The sequence below is a fragment of the Symphalangus syndactylus genome, chromosome 14, assembly GCF_028878055.3.
Source record: "Symphalangus syndactylus isolate Jambi chromosome 14, NHGRI_mSymSyn1-v2.1_pri, whole genome shotgun sequence".
Classification (NCBI taxonomy): Eukaryota; Metazoa; Chordata; class Mammalia; order Primates; family Hylobatidae; genus Symphalangus; species Symphalangus syndactylus.
The window spans coordinates 116,372,730-116,390,894 of NC_072436.2; the positions used below are offsets into that span (position 1 = coordinate 116,372,730).

At 59.8% G+C, this 18,165-nt stretch overlaps 3 protein-coding genes across 8 annotated transcripts; 1 reads left to right on the plus strand and 2 right to left on the minus strand.

Annotated features, from left to right (window-relative positions):
* Positions 1–422: 422 nt before the first annotated feature.
* AMDHD2 (amidohydrolase domain containing 2) lies at positions 423–11,458 on the minus strand. Of its 6 annotated transcripts, XM_063618366.1 has the most exons (12): positions 11,265–11,451; positions 10,954–11,090; positions 10,736–10,875; positions 4,216–4,270; positions 3,846–4,058; positions 3,683–3,771; positions 3,451–3,595; positions 3,272–3,379; positions 3,114–3,182; positions 2,740–2,841; positions 2,310–2,360; positions 423–1,591 (listed from the first exon to the last, which is right to left on the minus strand). In XM_063618366.1, the coding sequence occupies exons 1-12, from the start codon at positions 11,345–11,347 to the stop codon at positions 1,551–1,553; spliced, it is 1,233 nt and encodes a 410-aa protein (XP_063474436.1). In that variant the 5' UTR covers positions 11,348–11,451; the 3' UTR covers positions 423–1,550. The 6 variants fall into 6 exon arrangements, with proteins under 6 accessions (XP_063474436.1, XP_055097648.1, XP_063474435.1 ...); XM_055241673.1 differs by having other exon boundaries at positions 423–2,360; positions 11,265–11,458; XM_063618365.1 differs by having other exon boundaries at positions 423–2,360; positions 3,683–3,780; positions 11,265–11,456.
* On the plus strand, positions 777–1,518 carry CEMP1 (cementum protein 1). Its single transcript, XM_055241676.1, is given in 3 exon segments — positions 777–882; positions 885–1,328; positions 1,331–1,518. Coding segments are annotated over 3 exon segments (738 nt in total).
* Positions 11,459–11,571: 113 nt separating the features above from the next.
* ATP6V0C (ATPase H+ transporting V0 subunit c) lies at positions 11,572–17,943 on the minus strand. The gene is made up of 3 exons (XM_055241677.2): positions 17,584–17,943; positions 12,398–12,581; positions 11,572–12,248 (listed from the first exon to the last, which is right to left on the minus strand). Exons 1-3 carry the CDS (start codon positions 17,918–17,920, stop codon positions 12,044–12,046), a joined length of 726 nt encoding a protein of 241 aa, XP_055097652.2. The 5' UTR covers positions 17,921–17,943; the 3' UTR covers positions 11,572–12,043.
* Between the last annotated feature and the right edge of the window lie 222 nt (positions 17,944–18,165).

Genomic DNA, 18,165 nt, shown 5'->3' on the forward strand with positions numbered 1-18,165 from the left:
AACTGCGGGCTCGGCCCAGCATCCCGGCAGCATGCGCCCACAAGTGACTCCCGGCCGGGCGCGGTCTGCGGGATCGCAGGCGCCGAGTCTCATCTCCCGTTCACACACGGGACGAAACGGGCCACCCTCACCAGGTCTGAGAGCATGCACCTTCAACTCCATCCCTCCCCACATGCCCGATCCCCCAACCTGTGACTCAAGCAGACACCTGGGCGTCCCCCTTCAGCGAATGCCCACACTGCGGGCAGGCCTGCCCCTCACCCTGCAGTCAGGGCGCCCTGCATCCTTCTTTGTAAAACCCATAGCTGTAGAGGGAGCGGAATGGTGGGGCAGGGCTGGGAGCCCAGCGGGAGTGAGTGGTGGGGAATGATGGTGGCGAAGGTCACACAAAGCAGTGAATTCATGTCACAGAACTGCTCATGTTACGATGGTTACTTTTGTTATGTATTTTACCATAATTTTTAAAAAGCAAACCAAAACCAACCAAGAGTGCTTCCCCCACACCACAAAATCATCCTGCAGCAGCTCCCTGGCCCAGCTCACTCTCACCCTGACCCCAGGCCCCTCTCCCACCACCCAGGGCTAGCCCTATGGACCAACCACCTCGGCCAGTGCCTGCCCCCCGACCCAGACCCTCCAGCCAGGGAGGTGAGGCACTGGTCAGTGAATGGGGCAGGCCAGGCTCAAAGGCTGGCCCAGGGCTCACCAGCTCTGGGACTGGGTGTCCCGTCTGAGGTGGGGATGACCAATAGGCCAGCTCTGGGTTTTAGCTGAGGATGGGCACATCAAGCACTGACAGCCAGCAAGCTGGGCACAGGCGATGCTCAACCTCTAACACATCAGCTGAGAACCTCACCTGCCTCTCCCTGCCTGGGAGCCCGGGCAGACAGCTCCTCTCCCAGGCCCAGCACAGGCAGGCGCTGGACGGCCACTTCATGACGGATACGCGGCTGTCAGGGCAGAGGTGGGTATCCCTGCACCCCACACCTCTCGGGAGGTCAGGATCCACATCCGTCGCCTGCTTTCCTGGGCTGCCCCTGGGGCTTGTGGGCTGAGATCAACCCCTTGTGCCCTGCCCCAGGCCCTCCCTCTGGCGAGGCCCTACCCAGGCAGGTGGTTCTTCCCTGGCTGTTCCCTTCCAACAGGCGGGGCCCAGACCACCCTATTTCTTTGGACCTGGAGATATTTCCTTAACTGGGCTTTGCAGCAGAGGGAAGAGAACAGTGGCAGAGCCAGGCACGTACCTCCTGTACCCAAGACAGCACCTGTAAGCAAGGGGGAAGGGAGCCACCCACCCTAGAACTCAAATGGAGAGAAAGTCAAGACAATCACCCCGACCTGGGGCTGCACCAACCTCTGACGTCTGACCCCACTGTGACTGTCCTCAGAGCCAAGAGGGCTCCAGAAGCCCACCCGCCTCGAAGCTGTTCAGGGAGCCTCACGGCCTGTGTTTGCCATATGGGTGTGTGCCAGGGCCAAGGGGACACAGAAGATGGCAGGATGACACTAATGGGGTGAGCAGGGCACATTGGTGCCTCCCACACTGCCCTTCAGCACCAGGCAGGGTCACCACAGCCAGCAAGCACCAGGCCTGGGGATAGGGTTATTGAGAAGAGGAAACGGAACGCTGGTCATCTGTGGCACTCAGGGCTAGGCAGGCCAGGGAGCAGAAGGCAGGGGTCCCGGGCCCAGTCTCCCTCCTGGAGGTCAGAGTGGAGCGCCTGGCACTGTGCCCTGGCCCAGAACCAGGCTGTGGGCTCCACGCTGCACACCCAACTCAGGTGCAGACGGCAAACCCCTGACTGTCCACACTCCCTGTGCCCGGTCCCCTTCCTGCCCGCTCTTCACCCCCAGCCCACGGTGGCTTCACCCCATGGCACCAGCCACTGACTGCCTGCCCCTCCCTCCCACAGTGACATTTTCCTGGGGTCTGCAGGTCTCAGGTCCACCTCATGCAGACAGGCCCTGTCCCGCACTGGGGCCAAAAGCCCAGGCTGAACTACAGCCCAGCCATCCCACCCCACGCCGCGAATGCCTTCCCCAGGAGGGCAACCAAACATGGTGCCACATGTGAGCGCAAGCGAAACCCGGAGCCAAGGCGAGTCCTGCTGGGTGCACGTTTATCCCAGCTCCCGCCTCCAGGGCGGCCGCACGGGCCCTGGGCATCATTCCAGCAGGGCTCCCGACTCACTCCCTGGAGACCAGCTCCCCAACCACCCGGCCCTGACGGCATCCAGCTGCGGCCGCGTGTCCTCTCAGCCGAGGTCCTTGTCACTGCCTAGCTGCCTCCGCCTGCCACACCAGCTCACCAGAGATGTAGGTGGCCTGGACGTGAAGGGAGTCGTCGAGCACCACGAAGTCTAGGACAGAGCCGGGCAGTGAGTAGGGGGCAGGAGAGGGGCCGCCCACCTACCCTAGAGCTGCTCCCCCACAACCCGATGCTGGTGGGGAAACCGAGGCCCAGGGACACAACTAGTGCAAGACCCCCTGACCCATCACAGATGGACAGAGGTGCTGGACAATGCTCCCTGCAACCCCTTGCCTGGCCTTGTCTGCAACACCAGAAAGCCTGGCCTGATGGCAACACGGGGCTACAACTGAGGATGGCAGCTGGCAGCCCACCTGAGAGGAGGGAGCTAGGGAGGACCCACCCTCCCTGGCCCTGTCCAGGCCGCCCCAGGGACAACAGAGTCTACAGGCAGGGCCAGGCTGCCCAGTGACCCCGCGACAGGCCCTCACCTGCGTCAGCACCAAAGTCTAGGGTCCCCTTACTCTTCTCCAGCCCCAGCAACTGGGCGGGGTGCAGGGATGCAGCCTCCAGGGCCGACTCCACGCTGCAGCCTGCTTGGGGGACACAGCTGGGTGACGGTCCCCAAGCCCACATGGCTTTGCCAGCAGCCCCCCACCACCCCAGCACTCCGTCTCAGGGACTCTGCAGCAGGCTAACAAGGACCCTGCTGGTCTGCCTGTCACCCTGGGCCCGAGTCACCAAGTACCCACTGCCCAGGAGCTCCTGTGGGCAGGGCTTGGGTTACACTCCGGGCACCCGGTCCAGCCCCTGGGGACCCGCCAGTCACAGACCACCTAAACCCGCACCCGTGCTGCTCACTGACCTGTGGCCTGCAGGAAGTGCCGGACACAGACGTCCATTGGGGCTATGCTGCCACTCAGCGTCTTGGTGCCTTGAGAGCAGAGAGGGCAGGCACTGAGGGGTCGTGGGCCACCTGGCATGTGGGCTGGGACCTGGGACCCAGTGGGTCAGGGCGCTCACCTGCCACGTAGGCTGTCAGACCGTCGACTTCCACTTCCTGCTGTCCCAGTGTGTGCCGGCCATTGCCCAGGCCCAAGGCAGGGATGGCATCGGTGACCAGCACCAGCCCTGGGGGAGAAGAGGCTCAGAACCTGCTAGCCCAGTCATCCTACCTGCCCCGCCCACCTGCCACAGCTTACCCTGGGGATGGGCGCGGTGGGCGATCCGCAGGGCGGCGGGGTTGGTGTGCGTGCCATCTGCAATCATCCCGTAGAAGATGCAGCGGCCTGCAGGCAGCCGGTCACTGGTCAGGAGCCCCACGATGCCTGGGTCGCGGTGGTGGAACTGGGCAGGGTCGAGGGAAGGGATGGCTGAGTGACAGCAGGGGCTGCTGGGACCCCAGCCCTGCCCCTGGGGCCCCACAGCACTCACAGGCAGCATGGCGTTGAAGAGGTGGGTGATGAAGGTGGCTCCGCTCCACACAGCATCCTCTGCTGCCCGCAGGTCAGCCACCGAGTGCCCTGCGGGACCTGGATTCAGACTTCGCACCTGGCCCAGGTCCCCCAAGCAGGCCCACCCTGAGCCGGCCCCTCACCTAGGGACACGCAGATGCCACGGGCCGTCAGCTCCCGGATCACCTCGTGGCTACGGCCCAGCTCCGGGGCCAGCGTCACGATGCGGACATTGTCCAGGGGCCCATAGGTGGCCAGCAAGTCCTGGAAGGCATTGGCCTCGAAGGAGCGGAGGTGGGCCTCGGGGTGCGCGCCCCGCTTCTCCCGGCTGATGAAGGGGCCCTCCAGGTGCAGCCCTGGGAGGAGGGAGCAAGTGGCTCCAGCAGGTCCCTGCCCCACCCAGCCCTTATCACCTGCCCTCCCCACCAGCTGGGCATCTGGAGGGGTTGGGGCTGCCAACAGGTCCCGCAGGAGCCTCCCAGGGTGGGGGCGGGGAGGGGGTCAGCCACTCACCGAGGACCCCTGCCCCATGGGGACCACCACTCTTCACAGGGATCTGAGGAACAACCTGGGGGGAACCAGCTGTTAAAGCCCTGTCCCCCACGGCCCATTCCCAGAAGCCACAGCCTAGCCAAGGCCAGAGATCTCGGTTCAGAGTTCAGAGCCCAGCACCCAGCCCAGCCCCGGCCGCCTGTCCCCTCACAGGGGTCAGGGAAAGCACAGCTGGCAGAACTGAAGGACCCATGGCAGGAGCAGGAAGAAATGATAGGTGTGTGGGATGCCAGCGGTCCCTGGCCATGTAGGCAGGCTTGTGGGCACTGAGGGTGGCCCTGGGCACGGCAGCCCAGGGAGCAGGGCTGGGAGGCAGGAGCCCCTCGGGAGCAGCAGGGACCCTGGGGCAGAGCTGTGTGAGCATGGCCAGGGCTCAGCACTGTGTGTGGTCCACACCATGGCTGGAGCTGGACACTGTCAGGAAGACCGAGAGTGTCAGGGAACGGGGGGACACGGGCTCACACCACACATCTCAGAGGCTAACAGGTGGGCAGGCAGTCCAGCGCACACTCCCTCTCTCCAACACAGGCATGGGCCGGAGGGGCCTTCCCAGAGAGAAGAGCTTCAGGTGAGGATGGTGGCTGGATTGTACCCTCCCCTGAACTCCCCACCCCACACAACAGTAACACTTTTGTTTTTTTTGCAATGGAGTTTCGCTCTTGTCGCCCAGGCTGGAGTGCAATGGCAAGATCTTGGCTCACTGCAACCTCTGCCTCCTGAGTTCAAGCGATTCTCCTGCCTCAGCCTCCCGAGTAGCTGGGATTACAGGTGTGTACGACCATGCTTGGCTAATTTTGTATTTTTAGTAGAGACGGGGTTTCACCATGTTGGTCAGGCCCGTTTCAAACTCCTGACTGAACACCCACCTTAGCCTCCCAAAGTGCTGAGATTACAGGCGTGAGCCACCATGCCCCGCCGACAGTAAGACTTTTAAGAGCCTTAAACCCGGGGACGGGGTTGGGGGGGTAGCAGAGGATGGAAGGAAGACAGCCAGACTTTGGGGGCTTGGCAAGAGGACACTGGGCAGGTCTAGGGGAGTGCACACAGTAGGGGAAGTGACCCCCACAGGCTCAGGATGGTGCCTTGAGAAGTGGGGTGACGTGGGGACCAACAGAAGAATGCCTGCCCTGAGTGTGCTGGCTGGGCCCCCAGGGAAGTAGACCAGACTGGCAAGGGTAGGTGCGGGCACTGCGGAAACTTGCGAAATGTGTGTTCTCCAGGTGCTCAGCAGGGTGCCAGCCAGGCCCAGCCCCTCTGAGCACGGCAAGACTCTTCTCAGGGAACCCAGCCAGCCCAAGAGAAAGGACCCAGGGACCCCAACCTACGAGTACCCCCATAAAGCCCCTCCTGTAGGCTGGGTGCCCCCAGCCGGCCTGCTGACACCTCTTCTGAAAGAAAGCACACCACCAAGATCAGCAGGCGGCCTGGGCAAGCCTCGAAAAGGAGCCTGAACAAAAGAGGACAGGGCCAGGCAGGGAAGCACAGACCACGAGGAGAGATGGACAGGGAAAAGGGCCATCACAGACACCTTCCAGCCAATAAGGTCTTCTGTCCCTGAAACAAGAATAGAATGGTAGAAAAAGGAACACTGGGCTGGGCACAGTGGCTCACACCTGTAATCCCAGCACTTTGGGAGGCCAAGGCGAGCGGATCACCTGAGGTCAGGAGTTAGAGACCAGCCTTACCAAAATGGAGAAACCCCATCTCTACTAAGAATACAAAAATTGGCTGGGCGCGGTGGCTCACGCCAGTAATCCCAGCACTTTGGGAGGCCAAGGCAGGCGGATGACGAGGTCAGGAGATTGAGACCATCCTGGCTAATAGGGTGAAACCCCATCTCCACTAAAAATACAAAAAATTAGCCGTGCCTGGTGGCAAGCGCCTGTAGTCCCCGCTACTCGGGAGGCCGAGGTAAGAGAATGGTGTGAACCTGGGAGGCGGAGCTTACAGTGAGCCGAGATCACGCCAATGCACTCCAGCCTGGGCGACAGAGCGAGACTCCCATCTCAAAAAATTAAAAATAAATAAATAAATAAATTAGCCAGGCATAGTGGCACACACCTGTAGTCCCAGCTACTCAGGAGACTGAGGTAGAAGAATTGCTTGAACCCAGGAGGCAGAGGTTGCAGTAAGCCCAGATCGTGCCATTGCACTCCAGCCCGGGCAACAAGAGCGAAACTCCATCTCAAAAAAAAAAAAAAAAAAAAAGGAACATTTGGCTGGGCACAGTGGCTCACACGTAAAATCCCAGCACTCTGGAAGGCCAAGGCAGTTGCATCACCTGAGGTCAGGAGTTCGAGACCAGCCTTGCCAACATGGAGCAACCCCATCTCTACTAAAAATACAAAAATTAGCAGGGCATGGCGGCAGGCGCTTGTAACCCCAGCTACTCGGGAGGCTGAGGCAGGAGAATCACTTGAACTCAGGAGGCAGAGGTTGCAGTGAGCAGAGCTCACGCCATTGCACTCCAGTCTGGGTGACAGAGGGAGACTCCATCTCGAAAAATAAATAAATAAATGGCCAGAGACAGGAGTGAAACAATCAGGAGGAAACCTGGAATTGAGTTAGAGCTAAGAAACAAAGCGAAGAACACTCACGGCAAAGCAAGCAGAAATGGCAGCTGAGAAGGTGTCACTGGGCCACACGTCCCTTCACACCACCCTGATGACTGACCTACACGGCTATTCTCATCACAATTATGGGGAACTACTGGGAAGGATGAGGGGAGAGAAAGGAGCTAAGAGGACTCACCAAGCCACGAGAGCACTGATGTTCAGCTCTCCTGGTGGAAGGCAATGGATTCTGCCCTAAGCTGAAAGACTGAGGAGCAGCCAGCATAGTTTTTAGAGCTATGGGGGCAAATTCCAAGAGTCCACTGGGTTGAAAGTGATTGTCCCTAGGGTGGAAGCTGGTTGGGGCAAAGGGCCACTGTTTTTCCTCACAAGCCCTATGGATACACAGGCTCACTAAAGATTAAAACAGGAAAAAACAACAACAAAAAAAGCAATGGCTGAGTTTTTCTAGAATGTAGTTTTAGAAGGGAGCAAGAGAGCGCTACATAGAGAGAGCACAGTAAAAGATCAACTGAGGGGAGGGGAGCGAGGCACACTCCAGGCAGGTAAGCAGCTGGAAAGGTCAAAGTGTAGGGGGCCTGCAGGGCCAGAGGCAGGGGCCTGTCTGCCCCCTGGAGGTACCTCACCTTGGCTCAGCAGGTAACAGATTTGAAGCAGAGAACAAAGTGATCTGACCTGTCTCCAAGTACCGTAGCAAAGGGCAGGCGGAAAGCCCCCAGAAAAGAGAAGGTGGTCTTAATGGACCAGAACATGACAACAAAAGACCGAAGAAGCTTCTGGCAAAGTGGCCATCCAATGCCACCCAGGGTGAATGGGCCCTGGAAGAGGTGGCGTGCATGGCGGAGGGGAGACCCGAGTGAAGGGGCCTCCAGTTTCCAAGATGATCCAGGCAGGAGGCCTCCCAATTCCCACCCTCAATAGTTGGCTCTCTGCCTTCATCCTGTGTGTGAGCCAAGGGTAAGACACCTGCACTGCAGTGGGTGCTGGGAAGAAAACTAAGTCCTACTTGTCAGACACTCTTCCTAAGGAAGAAGAGCCATAGTTCCTCCCACGCCTGTGCTGGCCAGAGATGCGCGGGCAGTGGGGGGCACAGTGGGGACAGGTGGGCAAGGCTTAGCAGAGGAGGCCTCAGGAGCAGGCCAGGGCCTTCTAGGCCAAGAGTTTGGGGGCAGGAGTGAGGAATGGGCCTGGGGACAGAGAAGAGGCTGGACAGGTAGGAAAGGAATGCTGCCGGTGGGGGCGGGGCAGAGGTGATGTGCTGAATCCTGCATCTTGGACAGGTGGCTCTAGCAGGCCCCAGAGCCCCAGAGAGCAGCTGTGAGAACCAGGTGCCAGTTGGCAGCAGGTTTTTGACATTTGACTCTGTGTGGGGAGGGCTGTGGGAAATTTCCAAAAAGACATCCATGGCTGATACTGAGTGGTTAACACTCAGCATCTCACGCACGATGCTGAGCACCTAACGCCCCTAAGACAGACATGCTGCCATCATCCTCACTTTAGGTTTCAGGAAACGGAGGCTCAGAAAGGCAGAAGGGTGTCCTGAGTCTTCCAGCTGATACATGACATCAGGAGGCCAATGCCAAATCCAGGAAGCCTGCGCCCAGAACCCACACACCACCCCCATTGTTCCCAGCTCTGGCTCTGCCCACACACCAAGAGAGAGACCCCTCGGGCATACAACGCAAGCGGTGATCCTGCAATGAATCCTGTGCTGGGGGGGGAAACGGCGGGGGCTCTGGACAGAACTAGAACACAGACGGCTCAATTAAAGTACTGTTAACGGTGTTCATTTCCTACACTCACTAACTTTTGTGGCTACATAAGAAAGTATTATCTTAAGAAATAGTTAAATATTGGCTGGGCACCATGGCTCACGCCTGTAATCCTAGCACTTTGGGAGGCTGAGATGGACAGATCATGAGGTCAGGATTTCAAGACCAGCCTGGCCAGCATGGTGAAACCCTGTCTCTACTAAAAATACAAAAATTAGCCAGGCGTGGTGGCGGGCACCTGTAGTCCCAGCTACTCAGGAGGCTGAGGCAGGAGAATCGCTTGAACCCAGGAGGCGGAGGTTGCAGTGAGCTGAGATGGCACCACTGCACTCCAGCCTGGTCGACAGATCGAGACTATGTCTCAAAAAAAAAAGGCTAAGTACTAAGGAATACACAGGCATGATGGGCCAGGGACAGTGGCTCTCGCCTGTAATCCCAGCACTATGGGAGGCTGAGGCAGGAGATCTCCTGAGCCTAAGAGTTTGAGACCAGCCTGGTTAACATAATGAGATCCCTGTCTCTACAAAAAACTTTTTTTTTTTTTTTTTTTTTTTTTTTTTTTTTTGAGATGGAGTCTCGCTCTGTTGCCCAGGCTGGAGTGCAGTGGCACAATCTCGGCTCACTGCAACCTCTGCCTCCTGGGTTCAAGCGATTCTCCTGCCTCAGCCTCCCAAGTAGCTGGGACTAAAGGTGCGTGCCACCACGCCCAGCTAATTTTTTTTGTATTTTTAGTAGAGACGGGGTTTCGCTGTGTTAGCCAGGGTGGTCTCAATCTCCTGATCTCGTGATCCGCCTGCCTCAGCCTCCCAAAGGGATTACAGGCGTGAGCCACCGTGCCTGGCCGAAAAAACTTTTTAAATTAGTCTGGTGTGGTGGCACAAGCCCGTAGTGCCAGCTACTCTGGGGGACTAAGACAGGAGGATCTCTTGAGCCCAGGAGTTCAGAACCAGCCTAGGCAACACAGTGAGACTCTTTCTCTACAAAAAATGTTAAAATTGGCTGGGCATGGTGGCACACACCTGTAGTCCTACCTACCCAAGAGGCTGAAGCAAGAGAATCGCTTGAGCAGAGGAGGTTGAGACTGCAATGGGCTACGACCACACCACTTTACTCCAGCCTGGGCCACAGAGAGAAACCCTGTCTCTTAAAAATAACAAAAACTAGGCCGGGCGTGGTGGCTCACGCCTGTAATCCTAGCACTTTGGGAGGCCTAGACGGGCGGATCACGAAGTTAGGAGATCGAGACCATCCTGGCTAACACGGTGAAACCCCGTCTCTACTAAAAATACAAAAAAATTAGCCGGGAGTGATGGCGGCCGCCTGTAGTCCCGGCTATGCGGGAGGTTGAGGCAGGAGAATGGCGTGAACCCGGGAGCCGGAGCTTGCAGTGAGCCGAGATCTCGCCACTGCACTCCCGCCTGGGCGACAGAGCGAGACTCCGTCTTGAAAAAAAAAAAATAATAATAATAATAACAAAAACTAAACCGAAAAAAACAGGCATGTTGGATACAACCTACTCTCAAATAGTTCAGTAAAAATCAGTAGCGTAGGTACAGCCAACAGAAGCCTGAATAGTAACACACAGCAAAGCGTTAACCCTGTAGAACCTAAGTAAAAATTAAAATAAAAAAACACCAAGGACAACCAAATTTCTTCCGGGCAGAAAGGAAAGTGGAAGCGTGGGGCAAGCAGTACAGGAACACGGGGAAGTCTCTTCTGGAAGGCGTGTTCCACCGAGTCACACATCAGACAGGTTAGGGAGGAAGAGCCTGACCAGGCACTATCACTGTGCCAGTCACAGAGTCCCCTGCGACCTTGGTTAAGGGGATGGTTTCTGAAGCCTGGAGGCAGCCAGAGTGCAGTGCAGGGGGTGGGGACGGCCTATTGCTCAGAGGGTGCTGAGCCAGCAGTGTGGAGACAGCTGTGGAGGACAGAGGGTCTACGGAGGCCAGGCAGAGCGACAACTGATAAAGAAGCACAGAGGCGGGACCCAGGCCCAGGTCGGGTCAGCAAAGGAGGCCAGACTCAAGACCAGGAAATACCTGCTGGGGGTGGGGAGTGGGGCGTGAGTTTGAAAATGAGGGCGTTGGTTGCTCCGGGAGCCCCCTCCGCCTCAGCCAGGGAGCCTCACCTCACCTTGTGATAAACCTCCGGTGGGGAAGTGACCAGGGTGGGGCAGAAGGAGGTGACGCCGTGCGACAGGATCCTCCGGGCCACCAGGGCAACCCCCGAACCCACGTCCTCCGTGGCTTGGGAGAAGTCAACACCAAATCCACCTGCGGCCACGGAAAAGGAGGTGTCGCATGGAGCTCAGAGCTCCTCCCCTGGGTTCCCCTGCCGGCCCCGGGCCGCACCGTTGATCTGCACGTCGATGAAGCCGGGAGCCAAGATGCGGCCCCCGCAGTCCTGCCGCTCGTCGGACACGCGCCGCTCCTCAAAGAACAGCTTCTCCGGGTCCAAGATGCGGCCTCCGCGCACCCACAGATCCTCCCTGCGGACGAGCGGGTGGGCGCTCGCATCGCGGGCCTGACCTCGGCCCCGCACCCCGCAACCGGCCCGGTGCCCGTCCCCGCACCCCGCCCGGTCCCCGGCCCCGCAGCCTGCACCCCGCCCGGTCCCCGGCCCCGCAGCCTGCACCCCGCCCGGTCCCCAGCCCCGCGCCCACCTGAGCAGCTTCCCTCCGCGCAGGATCCGGCAGTTAGTGAACTGGAGCACCCGGGCCCCCGCCGCGCTCTGCTTGCCGCGCATCGTGAGCCTTGTCGGGAGCGAGCGGCTCTGGAGCTCCGCGGCGGCCAAATCCCGCGCCCGGTGACGAACCCCAGCCGAGCGCGGCGGCCGCGCCCACGTGACCCTCAGCTGACTGAAGCGGCGCGCCACGTGACCGACGCGTCCACGTGACCAGGCCGGCCCACGTGACCAGCAGCACACGGCGCCCGCCCCCGCCCCCAACAAGCTGAGCAGACACAGGCCCGTCACATCCAAGAACTTTATTGGACACAGCTCCGCGCAGGGCCACGGGCCCGGCGGTGAGGGCGGCTCCATCCAGGAAGTCTCAGCAACAGGAACCCACAAGGCAACACTCTAGCTAAGGTTATAGATAGCTGGGAGACAAGGGCTGATCCGCAGACGCAGAACAGGCCAGAACTTTATAAATAAACATCCAGTAAAGAGAAATGACAATTCTAAATCATCCGCATACACAGAGCACTCTAGGGGGTGGGGCGCCGGGGGCCTGGAGGGGCGATGAGTGGGCCCAGATGTCCACGGCACGGGGCGGGCGGGGGCAAGGCCGGGGAAACAGACGATGGGCACTAGGACACTGCGCATGTACAAGACCAACTACTGGGGGCAGCGGCCCCGTGCGTATGTGTCAGGCTGTTCGTTCTGGAATGAGGAGGGGTGGTCTTTACATAATATTCTGTGGCTGGTGGGCTCGGAGAGGGTCTACTTTGTGGAGAGGATGAGGGCGACGATGAGACCGTAGAGGCCGAGCACCTCCGCGAAGATGAGAATCAGGATCATGCCCACGAATAGTCGGGGCTGCTGGGCGGTGCCCCGCACGCCAGCGTCCCCCACGATGCCGATGGCAAAGCCGGCTGCCAGGCCGCTCAGGCCCACGCTCAGGCCAGCGCCCAGCTGGAGGAAGCTCCTGGGGGCAAGAAGAGAGGACTGACATCAGCAGCCTGCCAACCAGGGGGAGACAGAGGGAGACAGGGGTCCGGGTCACCACCCACAGGTGAACCGCCCCCCTCCCTGCAGTCCTCCAGCCCTGTGCAGGGGCCTGACCCCAGCGCTCACCTGTAGAGGGTGATGTCGTCATTCAGGGAGTTGGCGATGAGGACTGCCACCACCAGGCCGTAGATGGCGATGATGCCAGCCATGACCACTGGGATGATGGACTTCATGATCAGCTCTGGCCGCATGACAGACATGGCCGCAATGCCGGTACCGCTCTTGGCCGTGCCATAGGCAGCGCCCAGGGCTGTGGGAGGAAGGCAGGGTGAGCCCACAGCAGTACACAGGCCAGTTGAGGCTAGGACCCCGAGGTGCAGCTTTGGCACAGCTGCAAGGGCCACCCCAAGTTATCACATGCAGAGGGGGAGCCGAAGAAGGCACCCAGCCCAGGGCAAGAGGACCCAGGAGGAACAGCCACACGCAAGCAAAAGGAGCCCGGGACGGCCACTCCTCCTTCCTCTACGTGAGGCCCCCACCCTCAGAGTCCAGCTCTTCCTTCAGCAGCAGCCCTTGGGGCAGCGTGGCCCATCTGGGGCTCCTGGCTCTGCAGTGAACCCACCTGTCACCCTAGGGAGCCTCAGTGCAGCCTGAGCAGCCCCCATGTGGGGTCAGGGTCAGTCTACCCTTGGGGCTACTGCCCAGGACAACATGCTGGAAAAGCCACCAAAGGTCTTCGGGATGGCAAAGCCACTGCTACAGGGTGTGACCTGAGGGTCAGAAGCAGCTGACCTGGCCACTCTTGTCACCCAGGCCAGAGCTCCCTTGACTCACTGCCCAGGCCAAGCTCCCCAACGCTCCCAGCTCCAAATATTCCCCCAGGAGGGCCAAACGTTCTGCCAGAAAGGGCAGCTCTCAGCACCCTCAGCCACACAACAGGCCTGAACCCTTGATAGACTGGAGAATCTTCTCTAAATAACCAGACAGGAGACAGGATGAGCCAAGAACAGGATGGAGGCAAAGAAGACAATGGGGATCATCACCAGTCCAACCACGAGGCCTCAGCTGACCTCCCAGAGGGGTCTCCCCTGCACGCAGGGTGGCTCCGAGCACACAGGAGCCTGGCCAGAGGGCCCGAGACTTCCACTGCAACAGTGCTGGTGGGCTGGGCTCCAGGGTGGCCTGTCTCCTCCAGAGCTGTCCCTCCTTCCTCTCCCAAGAGAATGTTGCCTTTCTTTTCAGTTCCCCTCTCCTGGGCCCTATTCTCAAAGTGGAGAATTCTGTGGGCACATCAGTGTCACAGGGGCTCATCTGCCTTTCTGACTTCTGCCAGCTGCCCTCCAGGGCCACCACAGGGGCCTACTGAGCTGCTTAAGGGGACTGCACTGGCAACTCCCTGCCCCCCCTCTGCCCACGGCACTCATGCCATGGTCTTTTAGGGGAGCAGATCAATAACCAGCCTGACTTGGCCGGGAGCAGTGGCTCACACCTGTAATCTCAGCACTTTAGGAGGCCAAGGCAGGCGGATCACCTGGGGTCAGAAGTTTGAGATTAGCCTGAGTAACATGGTGAAACCTCGTCACTACTAAAAATACAAAAAGTAGCCACGAGTGGTGGCGCACGCCTGTCATCCCAGTTACTAGGGAGGCTGAGGCAGGAGAATCGCCTGAACCCGGGAGTGGAGGTTGCAGTGAGTCAAGATCACGCCACTGCACTCCAGCCCTGGCGACGCAGACTCCGTCTCAAATAAACAAGAGTGAATCACACACACACACACACACACACACACACACACACACACACACACACACCAGCCTGACCTGCAGAAGACTACATAGGTCAGAGGTGAAAGGGACCAGGAATACCCCCACCATTCCTCTTCATATTTTATTGATATATTTGAGCCACAAAAGTTGCCTACCCTGTGCCCCAGTACTGAGGTAGAGTGAGGACACAGGCACGGGGACCTCCAGGCACAGAGACACGCTCCAGGAAAGCGAAGAAGGGGGCGCTGGGGAAGGGCTTCACAGACAAGTGTCCCAAGTTGGCCGGAGAGAGGAGTCACAGAAAAACAGGGCAGTAAGACAGGGGCTCTGCACAGCACCTGCAGAGGCACCCAAGACGATGGTGCTGGGTATCCAGGGAGTGACTGGAGGGAGGGAGGAGGCTGGGACCTGGGCCAGGGAGCCACACTGCCTCCTCCACGCCACCTTGGAGGTGCCCAGACATGCCACGCCAACACCCAGTGCACCTGCAGACTGGGGCCCAGGGCCTGTCCCAGTGCCTGTCCTAAACTCCTGGTTACAATGCATTTTTTCCCTGGCGAGCATATAGAGCAATTACAGTGCATTTTAGGGGCTCCCACTGCAGCCCCAGGACTACATCCGACTGCATCACGTATGCACGAGACCACAGCATGGCGGACACGTGGGCAGGAGACTGAATACAGGGAACTCAGCAACCCAAGTAGTGGACCCTATGAGGCCAGTGTCCACCAGAGGCAGGAAGTGAGCCAGGCCCTTTTCTACAGAGGGCAGCAGGAAGAATCATGTGGCTGGCAGGGGGAGGAGGCACCAAGAGGATCACAGGGAAGAAAGGGATGGCCACCAAGAGCAGAGTACCATGAGCACCCTGGACTCCAGTCCGGAGGCCAAGACTGACCGGACCGCAGAAGGCAGACCTGTGAGCAGCACTAGGCTCAGCAGCCACAGAAAGAGTGGGGGGCCAGAAAGCAGTTGCAGAAACACGAGCATAAAATACAGGGCGCACACCAGCAGGGAGGAAGTCACAAGAAATACGGAAAAGGAGCAAATGACAACTTCTTGGACGACATGATGAAGAAAGAATCAATAGGACATTTGTCATGAGAAAAAAAGGGGAAGCTGGGACGGGGGCCTGCAAGAGGCCTGTGGACCTCATTCGGTTTAAGACCAATCCGTCAGTGCCAGGCAGGCCAAAGGCCAGGAGCTGGGGACAGAGCTGGAGGTTGGCGTGGTGGCAACGGCAGAGGCCAATGGAGGGCAGGGGGCTTGTTTAGGTCGGCACAGCAGGTGAAGCCAGGTCCTGGAGAAAAGCATGCAGATAAGGCAGAAATGAAGTCAGACGTTGGGCCAGTCACGGTGGCTCACACCTATAATCCCAGCACTTTAAGAGGCAGAGGCAAGTGGATCGTATGAGGCAAAAAGGAGTTTGAGACCAGCCTGAGCCACATGGCGAGACCCTGTCTCTAAAAAAAATTAGCTGGGCATGGTGGCCTGTGCCTGTAGTCCCAGATATTCAAGAGGCTGAGGGAGGAGGATTGCTTGAGACTGAGAGGTTGAGGCTGTAGTGAGCCATGACCACACCACTGCACTCCAGCCTGGGAAACAGAGCAAGACCGTCTTGAGGAGGGGGAAAAAAAAAGCAGTTGATTGAATTGGCCAAGTGCAGTCAGAGGTCAGCTCCTGGAGAACCACAGTAAGCCACGTTTATCTCAAAGAGCCAGGGATAAGCAGGAAAGGCCTAGGCCAGCGATACCGTGTTCTCAATTTCCAGACACCTGCTGGCCAGGCTGTCCGAAGGCCTGTGTAGGTCTTGATGGAGAGAGAGGCAAGGAGCTGGGTGCAGAAAAAGGGCTCGGTGGACAAACTCAGGGCTTCAAGGGCAAGCAGCAACAGCTAGAATTTTAGTTCCACATGGGCGGGGATCCCATTTTGTTCACTGCTGTCCTACCAGTACCTGGCACACAGTAAGCGCTCAATCAAAATTGGCTGGATGAATGAGTGACAGCCACAAACTAGTACCCCACAGGTGTCCAGGCAAAATGGAATCTCTGGAGGCATTCTGGGGGCAAAGAACAGAGGAGACTGGGGGGAAGGGCTCGGCAGCCTGTTGGGAGAAGCCTTGAGTCTGTGAAAAGAGCAGGCGGTGCCTAGGGGGAAGGAAAAGTCTAGACCACTTCTTCCACCACAAATGACCCCTTACTTGCACACGATGGGAAGGGCAGGGCTTACTCACGAATGGCAGACAGGCCCAGGCAGAAGGAGGCCCACAAGAGAACAGAGAGCCCCAAGCCTCCACCCCACAGGTGTTTACAGTCAGCAGAGACTGTTTGGAGTTCAAACCCTCCACATACCTGCACTGGAGCCTCCCCAGGCCACCAGGCAGGGTGGGGCAGGGCACGGTCATCAAAGCTAAAACCAGACCTAACCACGGAGGCGGAGATCAGACCAGGCCAGGCCAGTCCACGGAGGCTGAGACTGGGCCAGAACTTAATTCGTGGGACCCACATTCCTGGGCCTAGCCCTAGCCCAAGTGCCATTCTCCCAGGGAGACCAATTGTCACTAAATTGGACGCCCAGGACCTATCAAGGCCCAATTTCAAAAGCAGCATGGCAACAAGAATCCTAGAAGGCCCCTTCTCCAAGCCCAGGGAAGCCCCTCCCAACTGCAGGCCTCAGGGAAGGAAAGGAAGGTCATTCATTCATCCCTCCATTCATTAGGACCAGAACTGGAAGCCTCAGTCCTGAAGGCAACGACTGGATCCCATAAACTCGGGCACCCATGCCACCCTCTCACCCACCTCAGAGGTGGTGAGACCCTCTGCAAGCTACACAGCCCCGCCAGCGCCGACGCTGCTGTCTCCCCGCTCCCTCCACTTCCACACACTCCCATCCCTGGGCTCTCCGAACCAAGCCCTCAGCCCAGCTTTCCCAAACAGCCCACACAGCTACACGCGTATTGGGCAACCGTAACCAGCTCCAACCGGAAGTACCTGCCTGTGGGTGAGACCCACCTGACCCCCCAGGCCGGCCGCCATAAGGACGAGGGCTGTGGACCTCCCGTGAGGGACATAGGCTCCCCACCGGCCAGAAAGCTCCAGGGACCCTTCTCTGGAGCGTTCCTGGGCGGGACCCGCGCCGCCGCCCGCGCACTGGGGCCTTCGAGGTGTGATGTCACCTGCCCGCAGAATCGGCCCGCGCGCCGCCCCCCTCGCGCCCCCACCCCAGCCTCCCTCTCGCCGCTCCCGGGGCTAAGATGGCAGCGGCGCCGCCGCCCCACCCCCGCACCCGCACGACCCAGCTGGCAGGGCCGCCGGCCCGGACCCCCGAGACTCACACCCCGGCCAAGCCCGCACGTCCTGCGCCCCGGACCCCCGGCGGCTCCCCGCAGCCCTCAGGGCGCCGACCCCCGCCCGCTGTCACACGAGGCCCGGGCGCCCCCGACCGCTCGGGATTACGTCAGAGTGACGTCACACACCGGACCCCGGGGAGCTGCGGGCATGAGCAACGCGCGCGCCCCCGCCTCCGAGTCCCTCCCGCCGCGGCGCTCACCGCTGAAGACCATGGCGGCCGAGGCGCCCATGACGGCGAAAAACGAAGCATACTCGGGGCCGCTCTTGGACTCGGACATGTCTGCGGGTGGGGAGGGGGCAAGCTCTGCGGGCTGCGGCGGTGGCGGAGGCCGGGGCGAGGACGGGCCGGGCGCGAAGGTTGGCTGGCGGGCGGCGGCGAAGGCGATCCGGCCCGTCAGCCGCTGCGCTCTAAATACCAGCACCGCAGAACAAAATGGCGGCCGCGGCCGCGTCACATGACCTGGGCCCCGCCCCTGCGGGCCGTACCACTTCGCACCGTGGGGGAGACGCGTCCCCGGGACGCCCAGGCGGCCCATTGACTTCCCCCGAGCTGTGCCGCCCGCCCAGCCACCCGGCCCCGGCGCCCGGCCCCGCCCCGCCTCGGCCTCCGCGGGTGTTTCCGGGCGCCTCCGGCCTCTGGATCCCCGCAGCGTTGGACCGGTCTCGCACCGGGGCGGGGCGGTGTGGTGTATGCTTCATTAGCATATGGGGCGGGGCCTTGGGCGCCCCGCCTGCTCTGCGGCTGCGCGTCGTCTGCAGGTGTTCGGTTCCCAGCGACGCT

What these genes read in the sequence shown, in the direction of transcription:
- AMDHD2 (XM_063618365.1), bottom strand. Translation starts at nt 11,347, where the DNA reads ATGCGCGGCAAGCAGAGCGCGGCGGGGGCCCGGGTGCTCCAGTTCACT. An exon ending in GCACTTCCTGCAGGCCACAG is followed by an intron (nt 2,842 to 3,113) that starts GTCAGTGAGCAG and finishes TCCCCCAAGCAG; the next exon opens with GCTGCAGCGTGGAGTCGGCC. An exon ending in AGACTTTGGTGCTGACGCAG is followed by an intron (nt 2,361 to 2,739) that starts GTGAGGGCCTGT and finishes GCTCTGTCCTAG; the next exon opens with ACTTCGTGGTGCTCGACGAC.
- ATP6V0C (XM_055241677.2), bottom strand. Translation starts at nt 17,920, where the DNA reads ATGGGCCGCCTGGGCGTCCCGGGGACGCGTCTCCCCCACGGTGCGAAG. An exon ending in GGCCGCCATGGTCTTCAGCG is followed by an intron (nt 12,582 to 17,583) that starts GTGAGCGCCGCG and finishes TTCCTCCCACAG; the next exon opens with CCCTGGGCGCTGCCTATGGC. An exon ending in GACGACATCACCCTCTACAG is followed by an intron (nt 12,249 to 12,397) that starts GTGAGCGCTGGG and finishes TCTTGCCCCCAG; the next exon opens with GAGCTTCCTCCAGCTGGGCG.